This window comes from Rhea pennata, chromosome 20, assembly GCF_028389875.1.
Source record: "Rhea pennata isolate bPtePen1 chromosome 20, bPtePen1.pri, whole genome shotgun sequence".
NCBI classification, from domain to species: domain Eukaryota; kingdom Metazoa; phylum Chordata; class Aves; order Rheiformes; family Rheidae; genus Rhea; species Rhea pennata.
The window spans coordinates 136865-153259 of record NC_084682.1 but is presented as its reverse complement, the minus strand read 5'-3'; the positions used below and the strand labels follow the sequence as shown (position 1 = coordinate 153259).

The window sequence follows — 16395 nt, the reverse complement described above, 5'->3', positions numbered from 1 at the left end:
GCTCTCCAGCCTGTCCAGGTCCCTCTGAAAGGCAGCACAGCCCTCAGGTTTGTCAGCTACTCCTCCCAGCTTGGTATCACCTCACCTGGCCTCCTGGCAATGCTTTTTCTAATGCAGCCCAGGATTCTGTTTAGCTGCAAGAGGGTGCTTTGTTGGCTGTATTCAATTTGTTGTCCACCAGGCCCCCAGGTTCTTCTCTTCAGAGCTGCACTCTGGTTGGATGTTCCCTAGCCTATATTGATGCAGAGGATTATTCCTTCCCAGATGCAGGACTTTGCATTTCCTTTTGTTCAACTTCATGACATTTCTGTTGGTCCATTTCTCCATCCCATCAAGGTCCATTCATCCAGGTCACTGATGAGGATGTTAAACAATACTGGACCCACGATCAGCCTCTCGGGGGCCACTACTAGTGACTAGCCCTCTAGCTGGAAGTTGTGGTACTGATCAGAACCCTTTGAGTCTGGTAGTTCAGCCAGTTCTCAATTCACCTCGCTGTCCACTTACCCAGCCTGTACTTTTGCAGTTTGTCTATGAGGATATTATGAAAGAAAGTGTCAAAAGCCTTGTTAAAGTTGAGATACCTGACATCCAGTACTCTCCTCTCATCCACCAAACCAGCCATCTCATCATAGAAAATCCATGCTGACTTCCCAGTCACCTTCTTGCCCTTATGTTTGGAAATGGGACACAATGACCAATAAACACCTGTTAGAGAAAGCAGCAAATCAGAAGTTTGATGTTTTCTTCTTTTTTACTCTTTCTGCCTGAGAAATCAGTATTTTAAGGTCTGGTTGCAGAATCCCATAGGATAAAGTGTGAATAAGTGGGCTTCACAGGGGTATGATTTTTACAGTTTCACTCAACTCTTCTGACCAGATGTCTCAAAGTGTTGGAAGAGACAGGAGGGTGTAGTGCTCTTTGATTCCTTAACAAGAGATTGGCCCCATGTATGTGTGATGTTCAAACTGACAGCAGTACTAATCAGACTTCATCCTACAGCTGTTTCCTAGGTAACCATGGAGCTGTAGAAAAAGGACTGAAGGCAGTGTGAAGAGACTAGATACATCATGCAGCAGGTCTTTCAAATGGCTATAGAAATGCTGTACCCTAGCAAGCATCTTCCTTTTTCTGAAGGGCAGGGAAGGTCTACTCTGAAGGCAAGCCTTTTTCATAATCACTTGCAGCAGTTCTGCTTCCAAAGTCCAGGCAGTGGACACTATCTTGGTTTAAAAGCTGATGTCCTAACCATCTCGTTGCTTACAGCAGGTTGCTGTTGAGCTTGTCTGTTTAAGTAGTAGTTGCAAATGGATCTTTAGGATTCTTGGCTGAAAGTGTTTAGTTATCTAATCTCTATTTTTTGTCTGAATATTCTGGTTTGTTTGTTAACAAAGTTGAACGAACAGGTATTGCAGATTTACTGTGTGATGGCCAAGAGAGTGCAGCTAACTCTTCCTATGAGGCATTTTAAAAGAAGTAGTCAGTCAAAGCACTGGAGACAAACACTGTGTAATTGGCTGTGGCTGTCATCAGTAATTAAGTGACTGAATCTGTTCTTACTGAAGCCAAAAGCATTCTAAGTCCTGTTCCGACACCAGTGCAGCGGCATTCGTTTGTTATTACGTGGGATGATGTAATAACAAATTACAGGATTACAAGATCCTATCCTATCCAAGCAAAACACTATGTTTCTCTACAGTTGTCTCTTCCTGGCTGTCAAATGGCAAAGCTTTTGGAGGAGGAACTGTCTTTTGTTCTATGTTTCTGTAACTCCTAATGTGCATCCTGGTAATAGAGCACTGCAGCTGCTTCTGGGAGTTGCCCTGGTAGGTTATAGAGGTTTATGACAGAGTTGGGTGCTGAAGGTCTTTGGAGTTGTGTCTTAACCTCATTCTCTTGCTTTTTATGATAATAGCTCGTGCCATAATGAGAAGTTAAAGGCTCAGTTCTCTTGCCTACATACAGGCATTTAGTACAATTTCATAGAATTTGAGACACTCCAGAGCATCTTTAAGATATCTACATGGGACTGGCAGAGATCTTGCAGGACTTAGGGGGACCTCTTCTACTGCTTTTCCAGAAAGGCACAGGTGACAAACAGCGGCTCTACTGATACTACATACCCCTACATAAATACCTCCTGTTCTAAGTGTTACTGTAAGAATAGAAGGTCCTTCAGGATGTAGGATTTCAAGAAGCTTGGTCTAATGTTCTGTGTGTTCAAAGGACTTCCTGTGAGCAGACTTTTCTGTATTGAAACTATAAATGTGTCCAACTTCCACAGATGTCTGTAGAAGATGAGATAGCCAAGTATTTATACAATAAATTGTATCTTTTCCCTTTCAGGTGAATTATATAGAGCTTCTTTAAGAAAGCAAAGATTCCCTGCACAAGGCAGTATTGAAATGCACGAGGACAATGAGGTGAGATTGTTTCCTAAAACAAGCTCCTCTAATTTCCAAGGAACAAACATATGGAAATACATGTTGATGACAAAAGTCAAGCTAATGCAATTACACAGCAGTCTGCGTAGCTACATAGCTACATGTTGAGACATATTAAATGTTTTAATTGACTATTTATTTCATCTTCTGTTCAGTAAAAGCTTTCATTTGCATCTTTTCTAGATGCTTTTAGCATAAGCATAAACAATATCAGTAGACATCTCCAGTATACCTAGCCCCACAGCTATGTTTTACTGAGTAAAAATTGGTACTTCTAACAAAGATTAACTGTTAAAGTTGACTGTTAAACTGTTAAAGAGAGGAGGCAACATACAGATACAGCAAAGCAGCAAAGGTGCAAACCTAACCATTAGATCTTGATCAGTTTGTGAGACTGGGGTAATAGTAAAATGTAAAATCATTAAACTTGATGAAGAGGCCTTTCTTAAAATAAATGGAGGCTATTTCACCATGTTACGTCCTTAATGGATTTTATTTAAACTACTTTCCTTTTCAATACATCTCCCAATCTAGCAATCCACATTCCTCAGAGAGGGCAAATAGAATAAATATTACTGTTATTTTTATCCTGTGTTCATATTGTGTTGGGAACTAGAAGGTGCTAGGAGTCATATTGTCTAAAGCAAAGAAGAAAACGATGGAAAAAATCAATTGTTCAGTGCACTTTCTTTTGAGGGTATATGACTCTCGGTTTTTTTTTTAAGTGAGGAGTCTATGACTCTCAGCTGCTTTAAAAAAAAAAAAAATAATAAGAGAGAGAGAGTTGTGAGACATTCAAAACTTTCCATTCTCAAGTAGGTAACTTCTTTTCCTTTCTTCCTGAGTACATCACCTCTCCTTCCAAAGTTGATGTTTGTCTGTCTGTGCATATACTTACACACTCAAATGTGTTTCTGAAGTTTGTGATCAGCAGCTGCAATTTATTACTCTTTCAGTAAGTGTTTTGGTAAATTAGCCCCTTTTTTAATTTAATAAGAAGTTGCCAGTCTCAAAAAGCTGAGAGAACTGCATCAGCTGCTTTTGATACATGTTTTCATTAGCAGAGAAATTTATTTTCTTTTTAGAATTTGTGATAATTTGAATTCAACTTTTCCAATACATGTCCAAACTTTTTCAATAAATAAATAAAGATTAGCCTAGTTCATGATAACCCATCTTTGGATACTGGACATCTCCTGTCTGGATATATTTCCAGTAGCTTTTGATGTGCATGAAGTCATTTATAATCTTTGTTCATCTGAAACCTACATCTGAGCTGCAAGGGTTTTCTGGCAGAACACAGCATGCTCTACCTGGTTTAGACATACTTGGATGAAACTGACTTTTTTTTTCCTTTCTTCCCACAAGTCAAGTATCACAAGATGATCATAGCGGAAGCAGGGAAAAAAGAACAGTATTGGTAATGGTTTGTGGATGCTGATGTTAAGTACTGTTCATGTAAAGGTTGTTCTAAAAGTCTTTTTAGATGACTCTTCCCTTCTTATTTCCTGTCCTCCTTCCAGGAGGGAGCTCAACACCAGAACTGCAAAACTCATGTGCTGATTTTGATCCTGCATGGGGGGAACATCTTAGACACTGGAGGAGGAGACCAGAATAGCAAGCTGGCAGACATCACCACCTTCAGTTCTGTGTTTGAGAAGGTGACTCAAGCCCATTTCCCTGCTGCTTTGGGCCATATCTTGATCAGGCTCGTTCCCTGTCCAGCGATCTGTTCCACGGCCTTCTCTCTTGTTTCCAAGTAAGTTAATTTGCATTTTTTCATGACTAGCTTTGCAGTGTGGTTTTGAATGACTTTCTATCATCCATCTTTTTCATAGTGAAATGTTGTGAGTCCATCTTAACCTTTTGCTTACTGAATGAGTTGGAACAAGCTTTTATCTATTTTTAAGTGAATGTATTAGTACAAAACATCTGATTGGGACTACAGCCTGTTGTCTGCTTATATCCCTCCTCCCTCCAAAAATCCAGAACACTAGGGGAGGTGAAGAAAACTGAGATAATTGTAAGCTTTTCTTTTGTCTCCTTTAAAAATACATATATATATATATATATATATATAAAAAAACCCCAAAAGTCAACACTAGTCATATTTTAAAACTGAAACATAATCAGATTTGCATGCCCATATGTCAGCTGATATTTGCATATCTTATTTATGTGTTCCTTATTTGGCTAATATAGGAGTAACATGCTATGGAAAACCCTGTTGATAATTTTAATATTTTTTCTAGAAACAAAAATGGCATATTGCTAACATTGGCTTAGGGGTGTAATAGAATGGAGCTTTTGGAGCATTGCTGAGAAAGTGGGACTAATTAGGTAAATTTTACTTTGCACTGGAAATTGAGGACAGAAAGAACTGTCTAAAATGTTAGTGATTTAACACCTGTTGTCGTGGTGAGGGAGAATTTACTTGTGAACATGACTTTTCAACAGGACTAAAAATTCTACTGTCTCTTTACTCCTAATAGCAGCTACTGCACTTTGAAGTTTTGTAGCACAGCATACATGTAAAGAATGTACCATATGCCGTTCATACAATATAATTGGTGTAACAATAGCACTATAAATGCTATAAATAAGCAAAAGAACTAAGTTTCTTTTTATAGATGACTTGCATTAAACATAGAAAAAAAATCCTTCCAAAACTGTTCATTATTTAATTCAACTGCTAGCAAATTGGAAACTATTCATGAAATAGAAATTTATTTTTAGTAAATTTTGAGTGATTGTCTTGATAATGTTCAATTCTTTAATTTTTTTTTCCCTTATACATTATTAGGGAGAAACATTTTTTTAAGAAATATTTAGTACATGGTGTTTGAAAATGGTAACAGTAGAATTAAGAATTTAGAGGCTGGATAAATATTAAACTCAATACACCTGATCATCATCAGAAAAAGGAGAGACCAAAAGGATTTATAAGTCAGTGCCTTTTGCTTTTGCATATCTACTCCTATTAGTGTATTCCTATTACTCCTATTAGTCTTGTCCACATGGTGCTAATATTCAATGTGTTAAGCTGCATACAAATAAACTGTATTTACAGTGTGACTCTTACCCTTCACATTACATGTGGACTAGAATAGTCTATACCTGAAAACACTGTCAATGGCCTCAAAATATGATTTGAACATTTACTGTTTACTATCCAGAGATCTGATTTGGAATGCCTCCTAGCTTTTAAAGTCTCGTGAATTCCACTTTTTTTGCAAAAAAACAGCAGCACCTGAACACAAACATACACATGAGCTGGTTATAGAAAACAGCATTTTCCTTCCCATGTATTCCTTTCATTTCAAGTGAGGAAAAAATAGTCTGGTAGATTAACATTTCCTGTGGACTTGACATTCTGCTCTCCTGATTTTCCTCCTCCTCATGAAGTTTTATGGAGAAAGACAAAAGATTGTGTTCTGATTTTGCTGAAACTTAACAATATATGATGTTTGTATAAAAGCTGAATAGATACTCAAACTGAAACATTTTGACTTTCTTAAAAAAAAAGTTTCAATTAGACATTTTTCCAGTGAGAGTTTCACTTGAGAAGAGAAATTCCTTGAAAATGTTTCTGTTTTGATAAAACTGTGTTTTCCAATGGGAAGTCCTTCTGTTAAGGAAAAGAACAGCATGCTCCAAGTTGACAAAATGTTGGTTGTGGTTGGTTAAATTTAACCATATTACTTTGATCTTGCATTTTATTCTATCTTTACAAACATAAAACTTTCCCCTTTTAGAAAACAGGTTTCTATTGGGGAGTTATTGTAAAGTAGACATTTTCTCCACTGAAAGTGAGTTTCAGGTATATTTAGTGAAGCTGCTTTCAGTTTAAAAAAAAAAAAAGAAAGAAAAAGGGGGGAAAAAAAAAAGATTTGTCCTCCCATTTCTGACAAAGTCCTCCACTTCTGTGAATCAGATCTTAAATCAAATCTTAAGTGAATCAAATTGTTACCAATTTTCTGTTTAAGAGTATGAGTAGTTTGAAAGGCTATGCGAATTTTTTATGCTTATTTTTATTGAACATCTGAACATGAATTCTGATGTGAGTTTGATATCTTTTGTTCTTTGTTCAATGAGAATGTGGGAACAACTTGAGAGGGAACCAATGTACTCTATCCTGGCAGTGCATAGGATGACCTGGCTGTGCATGCTTAATGGACTTCAAGGGCAGAACTGAATATCTATTAGAACTCGGTGAAACATGTTTTAATATATGACCATTCCAAAGGGATGAGCTGAAATGCCAAAAATTGTTTAGTGAAAAAATGATTGATTTTTCCCTTCCCCCTCCCCCTTTTTGGAAAACGTATGAGCCCTTTTAAAACAGGAGGTTCCAGTGTGGGTCATTTCTTTTAATGGGCTTTAATATAATGGCTCTTTTAGACTACTGGGGTGAGTTATGCAATCTCAGATGGGAGACTTTTAAGCTGAAACCTTATAGAACACTTTTAAAATCTGATCCAAACAAGGATGTTTAGATGTGACCCATGTCCCTTGCTATATCATTTTTCAATGGCATGGTCACTGTGGTTAAAAGCAATGAATAGATTTTATTCTAAACAATTATGTAACTTTGCAGCTGAATCCAAAGAATCTTAATCTGCTTAGTAAACATTAATGCAATTGACAGTAGCTTTATCTGTCCTTTATATCTGAAACAACTGAAGCACAAAAAGGCGATATTAAATTCACTGATGCTTTTACTGAATGATAAAGTAGTCTCTTGAGCAAGCATAGATACAGTTTGTACATGCACAATTTGCACAGCTCCTGAAGATGCCTTTCATTAGATTTTCTACCTTCCACACTCCCTTTACTATGTGCGTGTAACTTACAGTATTATTGCAGTGTTCAGAAGTCCTGGTCCTGCACTAATAAATCATTAAATTCTGCACAGTGCAAAAAGAGAACGAAAAGGTGTCTTTTATCTAGAAAAGCTCACATTAGACAAGAAATATCTGCAGTTGCCAATAATCTTGATTTAATAAAGTCTGTGAGTGTGGTTGAAAGAAAATAGGTCTCAAGGATGCTAAATTGTGATGAAAAGCTTTGAGTGAACAGAAGTGAAGAGAGAATGGTAGTGATGTTGTGCTGCGATCTTGCAATACCTTCCTTGGATAGGAAGGTAGTCCTGAAGGCTATCTTAGTCCACAGTCTTCCTTTTAGTGGAGACTTCCCAAAAGGGCAATACATTTGCGGGATTAGGCATGTATCTGTGACTTCCTTGCTGGAGTACACCAGTGTGAGTAAGGGCTCTTCTTGCTCTTACTATGGTGGCCCAAATTGAACACTCTGCCATGTCTCTACTTGTTTGTTTCTCATTCTTCCTTTCCCTTGATTGTCGCTCCAATGTGTTATACAGAAAAAGTGTTAGAGTTTGGCTTTGCCTGTCTCTGCTGAGAAAGGAATGAGGATTCTTATTGCCTTTATTCTTGCCAGTTGGATTTATAGTGAAGTGGCTCCTCTTTATGTAGTCTTTGGCTGCATCTACTGCTAGTAAAGGAAATTCCTGCAACTGCTCTCTGACACTGAGGCAGCTAGTGGAGAATAGCCTGTGTCTGTATTGTTAAGTCCAGTTATCCCGTAACATCCTGTGGTAATAGATAGAGTAAGTCCAGTTATCCCGTAACATCCTGTGGTAATAGATAGAGTAGGTATCAGGAGTACTCCCCAGCCTAGGCTAGTTCCTGAGTCATATCCAGGCTTCAGCAGGGGGAGCATGAGGATAGACTGTGTAAGGGCTCTTCCAACAGTGTACCAACCTCAATGTTTGGGTTCTCATGCCTGGGGACTTCCTCCCTATTTAGTTTTCCAAATATAACTTCTGTGAATAAACCACAGATAAGGAAGAAGGAAGCAAATGGGGCAAGCCTCCTGCTAAGATACAGGCAGAACTATGAATTGGAGTTTCCTCCCTAAGCTGCTCCAGTGAAACATTTTATTTTGTCACCTGCCCAGGGATATATTTTAAGTGATATTCCTGCACTAGGAATGTAGATACTGTATATCTGATTATTCATTGCTCTGTATTTTGAATGTGTGCTTTTCACAGGTGCAAAGGGGTGTGAAATGCTTCTAACATTATATGCATTCTATTTCGTATGTGTTTCAGTGCCTGGAAAGTGTCAGCCTGTGGTTTGTAGGGATGCTATGCTGTATCTAGGTAGTAAGGAAAAGTTCACTGTGTGCTATTCTGCAGTCTACATGTGAAATTTCTAGAAATAAATAAGTCTCCAGTAGAAATTTTCTAGAGAATTCCCAACTAAAACCAAATACAGCCTACTGGAGTGGAGTGAACAGGTTGCTACAGACATACTTTCCTTAGCAAGAACCTAAGAAATTGCATCCAATTTGTTGGTAAAGCCGGGGGGAGATGTTTTTGTTTCTTCCTCTAGGGATTATTGCAGTTGCACATAGTATGAGCATCTCTTCTGTGGTCAGTTCTTAACTTCAGAGTCCTTCACTCTTTCTTCCTGTGATGCCTCTTCTGAAGGAGGTTGCTTATTTTACAGAATGGTAACAGTCAGTTACTTAGTAATTGCTGTTTCATTACAATGTGCATTGGTGCTGGCTGAAGACAGTTGCTTGTTTCCTGCTCCATTATCTCCCGAGTCTAGTCGGACCAATGTGTTGCATCTCTGCTAATATACGACTAATATGTATTTATCTTCAGCCTAACTGTATACCTAAGAACTGAATGTCAAATGGGTGTTCTGTTTTTGTGCTGGTCTCCTAAATCACTTGATTCTTAGTGAATGCATCTGTGTTTAAGCAGAGGTTTAGATGGATTATGGGTTATGGTACAATAACCAAACTGCAGGATTATACTTCTAAAACTCATTAAAGATTGGCCAGCCAAGGAAAATCTGTATCAGCTTCTGTGTCCCTGTACAGAATATTGGCAGTACCAATGCTGAGAGATTAATCTATTTCAGCTTAGTGCTTCTTGCTCTACTAGCATTCAGAATTGGTTGTATTTCTTTCCTACATAACTTTTCCATATGTGGTCTCCCTGCTCAATGGTCTGTTTCATATCTGCTTATGAAGTCCTGTTTATGGGAACTGCAGATCAAAGTGTGTTTAATACTGAACATTGTTTTTTCAGCTGTGGACATCCATTCTGTTGCAAAAGACACTCTGTTTCCAAATTTCCACTGTGCCAAATTTCAAGGGATGTCACTGCTTTGAATATGTTTGAAACAGCATTAGTTTTGGAAATTGAAAGTTCTGCAGGATTCTTGCCATGATTGATCTCAAGCAGAGTCTGGGTACTCTCTGAATCTATTACGACTTCAGTATGGAAAGATGATTTACTGTGCATCATTTGCAGAAAACCAAGGATGTGTTATTTAAAAAGGAAGATGGGACAACAGCAGAAAACAAAAAATGCACTACTACCAAACTTAAAGTAGTCTGCTTTTCAAAGCACTTTGAAATGAATGCTCTGAGCTGAAGCATTTGACTGTTTTTAGTGTAAATGCTGTATAATTTGGAGCACAGAGTTATGCTCTGCATCATATCTGAGCTAGCTTCAGTATGAGATACTAATTAAAGGAGTATATTAAACATAACCCCTAATCCATTGATGTTTTCTGTATATTTAGCTATATTCAAGTATATAATCAGTAAGTGCAGTATGTGACTCGATTTAAGAATGTATCAGAAGTTCTTTAAGCTTCTTTCTCACCAGTTGAAAAGGTCTTTGTATTTTTTCCATTTTTCTCTTACTTGCTGAATGCTAGAGCTATCTTGCTTTTGTTTTTCCTTGCTTTCATAATTTATTTCCTTCCATAAGAGATAGAGACTTTATTGTAGATTGCCAATGAGTTTGGATATACCTTTTCTGATGCCTGAAATTTTAATACGAGAGGTTTAATACAAGAATAAAATGGTAATGCTTTTTAATGTGCACTATATTGAAAAGTATCTTGTGTTAGCTCAGCAGCCAGTAATGTAATAGAGATAAAACATTGCAAGCCTTTAACAGTAGCAGTGGAGGAGTGTGTGTGTGTATGTGTGTATATATATATATATATATTCTGCACAAATGCAGGATATTTTTATGAATGATTGCAGGTCTAAAGTTCTCAGTAAGACTGCAGTCTGTTTCTTGAAGTTTTCTAACATCCCCAGAACTCAGGTACTTGTGGATATTACGGTGAAGAGCTTTGTCAAATGGTCAACCTGTTAGAGAGCCATTGAAACAGAATGCAAAACAGTCATTTTTTTGAAATAAAAAACTGTCTTGTCATCAAAATAGCAAGCATCCAAAACAATAGCACATTTAAATCTCTGTGCAGAGTGAGTTCTGTGTAAATATCACATGAGGCTGGCATCAGAGAAATAGATGGCTGATAACTACTCAGCCATGTGATTTGACTTGATTTCAGAAATTCCCTGTCTCCAATGGAAGTGACTGAGGAGGTGCATAAAATAGGTGACAGATACCACATTTTTTGTAGTATTTAAGATGTGACTTTTTCTGTGGTACTGTCAAGACTTGTTTCGGAGACCTGAGTGGTGTCCAGTCAGGAGTCCAGTATAATCCTGTGTATTCACGTGATACTTTATAGCCAGTTAAACAATGCATCAGTTTAAGCCCTTTCAAACAGAATCTTGTTTTTTCTCTGTGTTTATAGCACTTGGTGTGATACTGCTTTCATCTATGACAGAGGTCCCTAAGCACTACCTGAAGAGTACTACTCTACAGAAATAAATAAAAGTGGTCAGAGCACATGTAAATGTATGTCACTGTTAAAATTATTGTATCCTTTGAGAATTCAGTCCAATTTGTATTAGCAAGTCCTGCACCAACATTTTTGTACTCCGTCATGTTTGATAAATCTTGGGTGATGAGGTGTGAAAATTTTTGACCAAGTCAGTGGTCAGGGTAAGGTCTGAGATTTCCAAGAAATCTGAGAAACAGCACCCAACTGCAGGATGGACTTGTTTTCCACTGTTCAGTGTTTACACAGTTGAAGATATATAGCTCCTCTTTCAACTGAGAGGAGCTAACTCATTAACTTGAGTATGCTTATTCTTCCTTGTCAATCAATACTCCTTTGCCCTTTGAATTCAACATATTATGAAATGCATTTATTCCCACAGAGCTTCTATCCAGATGAGAATGGATCTCCTGAATGCTTTCGACCTGATAATGTGAACCAAAAATCTAGATTGCTTGAGACCACCAACAGCTCTTAGGTCTTCTCTAAATATCAAACAATGTATAGTTCCCACTTCTTGTCATTAACCTATTGTTCCAACCTCAACTGTGTGCACCACAATATTGGAATATTGCTGGCATTATTGAGAAATCAGCAAAATATTGGAAAGAGTGCTGGGCTCCAGCACAGCTGTTCCTTCAGCCTTACTCCTTGCCTGTTTTGGGAGTGGCTCTGGTTAATGAAACCATCCTCTCTCACTGGGTGAACTTTATATGCCTTTTCCTACTCTGGAACTCAGTCACAGGCTATCTCTGTACAGAGGGAGCAGTAACCACTATAGTCTCTCTTAGCAGCAAACGTTTCTTTCCTTACTGATACTTTCCTTGCCATTAATATCTTAAACAAAAGTACACTAACACATTCAGGATAGTAGAGAAAGAAAGGAACACACACTCTGGGCCTGATTCAACTCTTCTGCAAATGTAAATGAGGAGTAAATACTGAATTCTAACAGTGGGGAGAAGAGAAGGAGACCTACTTGATTCTTTGAAGCACAGAGAAGTTTTTGTTGGTTTTGTTTGGGGCTTTGCCTAGGTGATGGTTGCTTTTATAGTCTTGTTGTTGCAGTAAAGCTTAGTGCCCCAGGTTATGCTTGGACTTCTTGGTAGAGCAGAAAACCTATGGGAGAGGAGATGAGGAGGTTTATCTCACTGTGTTTTGTACTGTAAGATGGTTGGCCCTGGTCAGTGGAGAGGGTGATGCCTGCTGTCCAGGAGACAGGATTAGAGAGGCAGGACTGAGGTTATGCCAGTTTATAGGCATAACCTTATACTGGCTTACAGGAAAAAGAGGTGGCTGGTTCAGACCAGGCTGGTGACTGTTCATGTCAAAGGGAAAATACACCATAGAAACTGGTAAAGGAGAAGTTTTTGTGTCCAAGTTGGTGCTGTGAAAAGAAAGAGAACTGATAGCAGAAGAGGAGATGAGGCATCAAAGGGTGTTTGAAGGCTCATCCTTGCCCATTTGGGCCATCGAGTAACACAAGGCTCAGTAGTGTGTTTTGGGTGTCCCATAATGCAGTGCCTGGAAGACTTCTCTATTTGGAAGAGGAGCACTGGAGTGGGAGAGTGGATGCTGGCAGCCCAAGCAAACAGAGTTCCCACTACTCCTTTCTTTCTGTTTGTTTTTGATTATCTTTTCTTGCAGCACAGAGTATTCAGCCAGACTGAAGAGAGCCAAGCTGGATGTTTAAATGACCATTGGGATCATTCTCAGCACTAAAATAAGACTGGCATTGCCTCGGTATGTTCTTGCTTGAAGCTGCTTGCAGTGCACCCCTTTCGATTTGACAAAAGGAGAGAGAGTTCCTTGCTCTCACATTTCTTCAGTTTCTCGCCTGCAGCTTTCACAGCCAGAACTCCAGGATGCAGTTGTGGAACAAACTTCTGGTAAACATTCTATTTAGCAAATTGTGGGAGAAGAAATGTGTTTGCAATTACTGTGATGTTTCATCTAGGGTAAGCCAGATGACTCATCAAACAGTAAACGATTTGGTTTGAGCATATCCTCCATTTTCTGAATGTGCAGGCATAGTGTGTGCCTATGTAGGGCAATCCTCAGTATACCTTGGCGCAGGTTTTGAATTAAGGCTGTGTCTGTGTGCCGAGTATCTGAATCTAGAGGGATTCCACTGAGACTCTTCATCTGAACACATACAGGCAGTTTTTTGTCCTTTCTTGCAAATAATGGCTTAAAGGAATGGGATTCCTCCTTCCCCTGAGCCCACAGCCTGGATTGAATATCCCTTATCTCCCATCTCCGTGATGCATTCTCAGTTACCACTGCCAGCAGGTGCCAGTGTCCCATTGATCACTTGTGTTCTGGGAGCCAATGGTACTTTCACCCACCCTGGAAGACTAGATACCTCTTACAGCCTTTTCATTTACTGCCTATTATTAGGGAGCTGTTTAGGTTCTAGCACTGGTGAAGAGCAGGAGGCTTTACCTGTCAGACTTTTACACTTAACGGTTTCGCCTGTTTCCTTGTTATTTCCATCTTTGTGCAAATATGATGTTTCCAAACTGGTGCTTAGAAGGCCCTCCTGTAGTGTCCTGCAGTGCACCAAAATAAGAAGGCTTTGGGCTCCTCTGAGTTTCAACACTGATATTTTACTGGTTTGTGTCAGCTCCAGCACTAATACGTAGTCTCTCTCCTGTGATAAAGAGCCTCCTCTCTTCCTTTGTGTTGTGTTTATGATAACAATAGATATGCCTCTGGCCACAGCCTTTACAATAAAATAATTTTTCAAAAATTAAACTAGTGTTTCTAAGCCAGGTTACTGTTTCTGATTAATGGGCCAGGTAACAATTGCTTCAATTCAGTGTGATCCATAAAAATAATATTTTCAGCTACTCATTTTTCCATTCAGTGTGCCTCATACAGTTCCTCGTACAGTTCTCTTGTGAATATCATTTGCATTTTATTTTTATTATATAAACCATTGAATATATTTTTTTTCCATTTCAACCATTCACTTTATAATTTTTTTTTTCTTCCTGTGTTTCTCCCCTTGTTAGGTTTTATTTGCTAATTTTTTGGCAAATGAAGTCCTTTTATGCGGAGTTATGAAGTTTGGTTTTAGTTTTTTGAGAATTGGTATTCACAACTATTTGTGCTGTGCATCTGCATGACCTAATCAGTTGGCAGACTGAAGCTGTATTAACTTGTAAATTGATGTGGCTTGGCAGACCAGCTGAGCTTCAGGACATGGAAGCTGTTGTATGTCTTTGGATGAGAAATACAAAATCATTTGAGAGCTGTGGCAATAGTCAAATATGAAAATGTCCTGTGAAGCTCAGGACATGAGTGCAGACTGGCTTCCACTTGAGCTTTGCAGGTCCTCTCTTTTATTAGCCTGGTGATAGTCTCAAAGATGCAGGTTTTAGCAGAGACATAGACTTCAATACCGTTTCAAGCAGCTCACTTTTTAATATTGTGCAGCCATAAAGATGCTAAAGAAAGAGAATGCAAAATACTGTTGAAATATATTGAAGTTGCTAGTTTGCAGCTTTGGATGAACTTGTCCGAAATACTATGACCTTCCTTTAGTTTCTACAGGAAGGTCAGCTTGCTTTAAGAGAAACTGACACACAGTAATGTGACACGTACCTTTTCCTCTCTGTGAATCATTTTTCCCGTTCATCTGTAAAAATCAACCAAGGCATGATTGATACATTTACTGAGAAACTGCAATGCAGAGTGCACATCTTAGGTGAAATAAAATTAGTGTCCTGACAAATATAAGCTTACATTTTTAGTCCACCTCCTTTTTCCAAAAAGTTAGCATGCAAAATTTGCATGTGATTTCAGAACACGTATGGTTTTATACAAACGTTTTGAAAGCATAATTATTGGTCTAAATCTTATCTCATGAGGAAGCCTCTACAGAAACATTGGGAAAAATGTTTTTTACGTGTTTTTGAATAATTCCTCTGTTAACTGCTTGCATTTTAGGAAACAACATTCCACTGTGATGGTTGGATCCTATTCCTTCTGTTTTAAGTTGATTATATGATAAAGAAAAGCTGAAAGGGAATAATGTATTTGCTAGTTAAAGTGATACCCGTTTGTGTGTGTAAAGAAAATAAGGTGAGCAAATTGCAACAAGTATGTTGAATTGCAGAAATGCTTTCCAGCATGGTCTCAGTCACACAAAGCAGAAAATGCTTCATTTTAAGCAGTTGGCTTTCTTCTGTGAGAAAGTGATCCTTACTGTACTCTCTCATTATAAGCTGCCATAGCCCAAGCCATTTCTGTTAATAAGTAATTGTTCATTCTCTAATGCTGTGTGCTGTCTTTTGCATTTTTCCTGACAACAGCATGTTCTTCTTTAGCCTAAATCCCTACAGTTATGATGAGAGCTGTCTCAGCAGTAGTGAAGACCACATCCCACTAGCTGCCTTGCCCTTGCTGGCCATTTCGTCCCCTCAGTACCAAGATGCAGTTGCCATGGTGATTAGCAGAGCCAACCAAGTTTATAATGAATTTCTCAAATCTGCAGATGGGGCTGGTTTTAATGGACAGGTAAGATTATTTTCTCGCACATTGAAGTATAATTCCTTGGGGGCAAAGCTGTTTTTTGTTGGGCCATTTCTGATTTTTATGGAAAGGTTTTCAGTTATGGATATAGGAGCAATGCTGCAAATATGATGAAGGAATATTAGCATGGGATTACCTATATAAAACGCCTTCTTAGTGCCCAGCATGAACAAGATGCTTCTGGAATCCTGTCGGTTATCTAACCTAGGTTTACTCAGTTTGTAGAAAGTGCTGTTCCTTCTCTTACAAACAGTTTTATTCCTAGGCTCTTGCTAATTAGTGCTATGATTTCTGATAATGCATAGGAGCCTTAGTTGTGTGATAGGAGTGTGTTGTGTTAAGCAATGAACAAGCCAGCCAGGCTGAAATAACTGAAAATCTGTGTTACTGATTTCCTCACAGACCAACTATAGCTGATGGAGTAGGGTGGGACATCAGCATATCTCTGGCTAAAAGCACAAGGAATCCAGTATTTAAGTATTGCTTTTTCTTTTCTGCTTCCATGGCACTAGTAATAAAACAATCAGGAGCACTGAGTCTCAGAAGACAAATATTCAGTTTCCAGCTGCATTGCAGATGTTTTGTGTGACTTTGGGAAAGTCATTTAATTTTTCCGGTCTGATCCATTCCACAGTGAAGTCACCTACGGACTTTTGGCTGACGTAGGG

The 16395-nt window shown here is 38.5% G+C and overlaps 1 protein-coding gene across 1 annotated transcript in view; it reads left to right on the top strand.

The window, feature by feature from the left end:
* PITPNM3 (PITPNM family member 3) overlaps positions 1–16395 on the top strand; it is a 92823-nt gene that overhangs the window by 39637 nt on the left and 36791 nt on the right. Inside the window, exons 4-6 of the mRNA XM_062592423.1 lie at positions 2347–2423; positions 3968–4203; positions 15523–15712. Of these exons, the coding sequence (XP_062448407.1) occupies positions 2347–2423; positions 3968–4203; positions 15523–15712 (503 nt within the window). The remainder of the gene's footprint in view (positions 1–2346; positions 2424–3967; positions 4204–15522; positions 15713–16395) is intronic.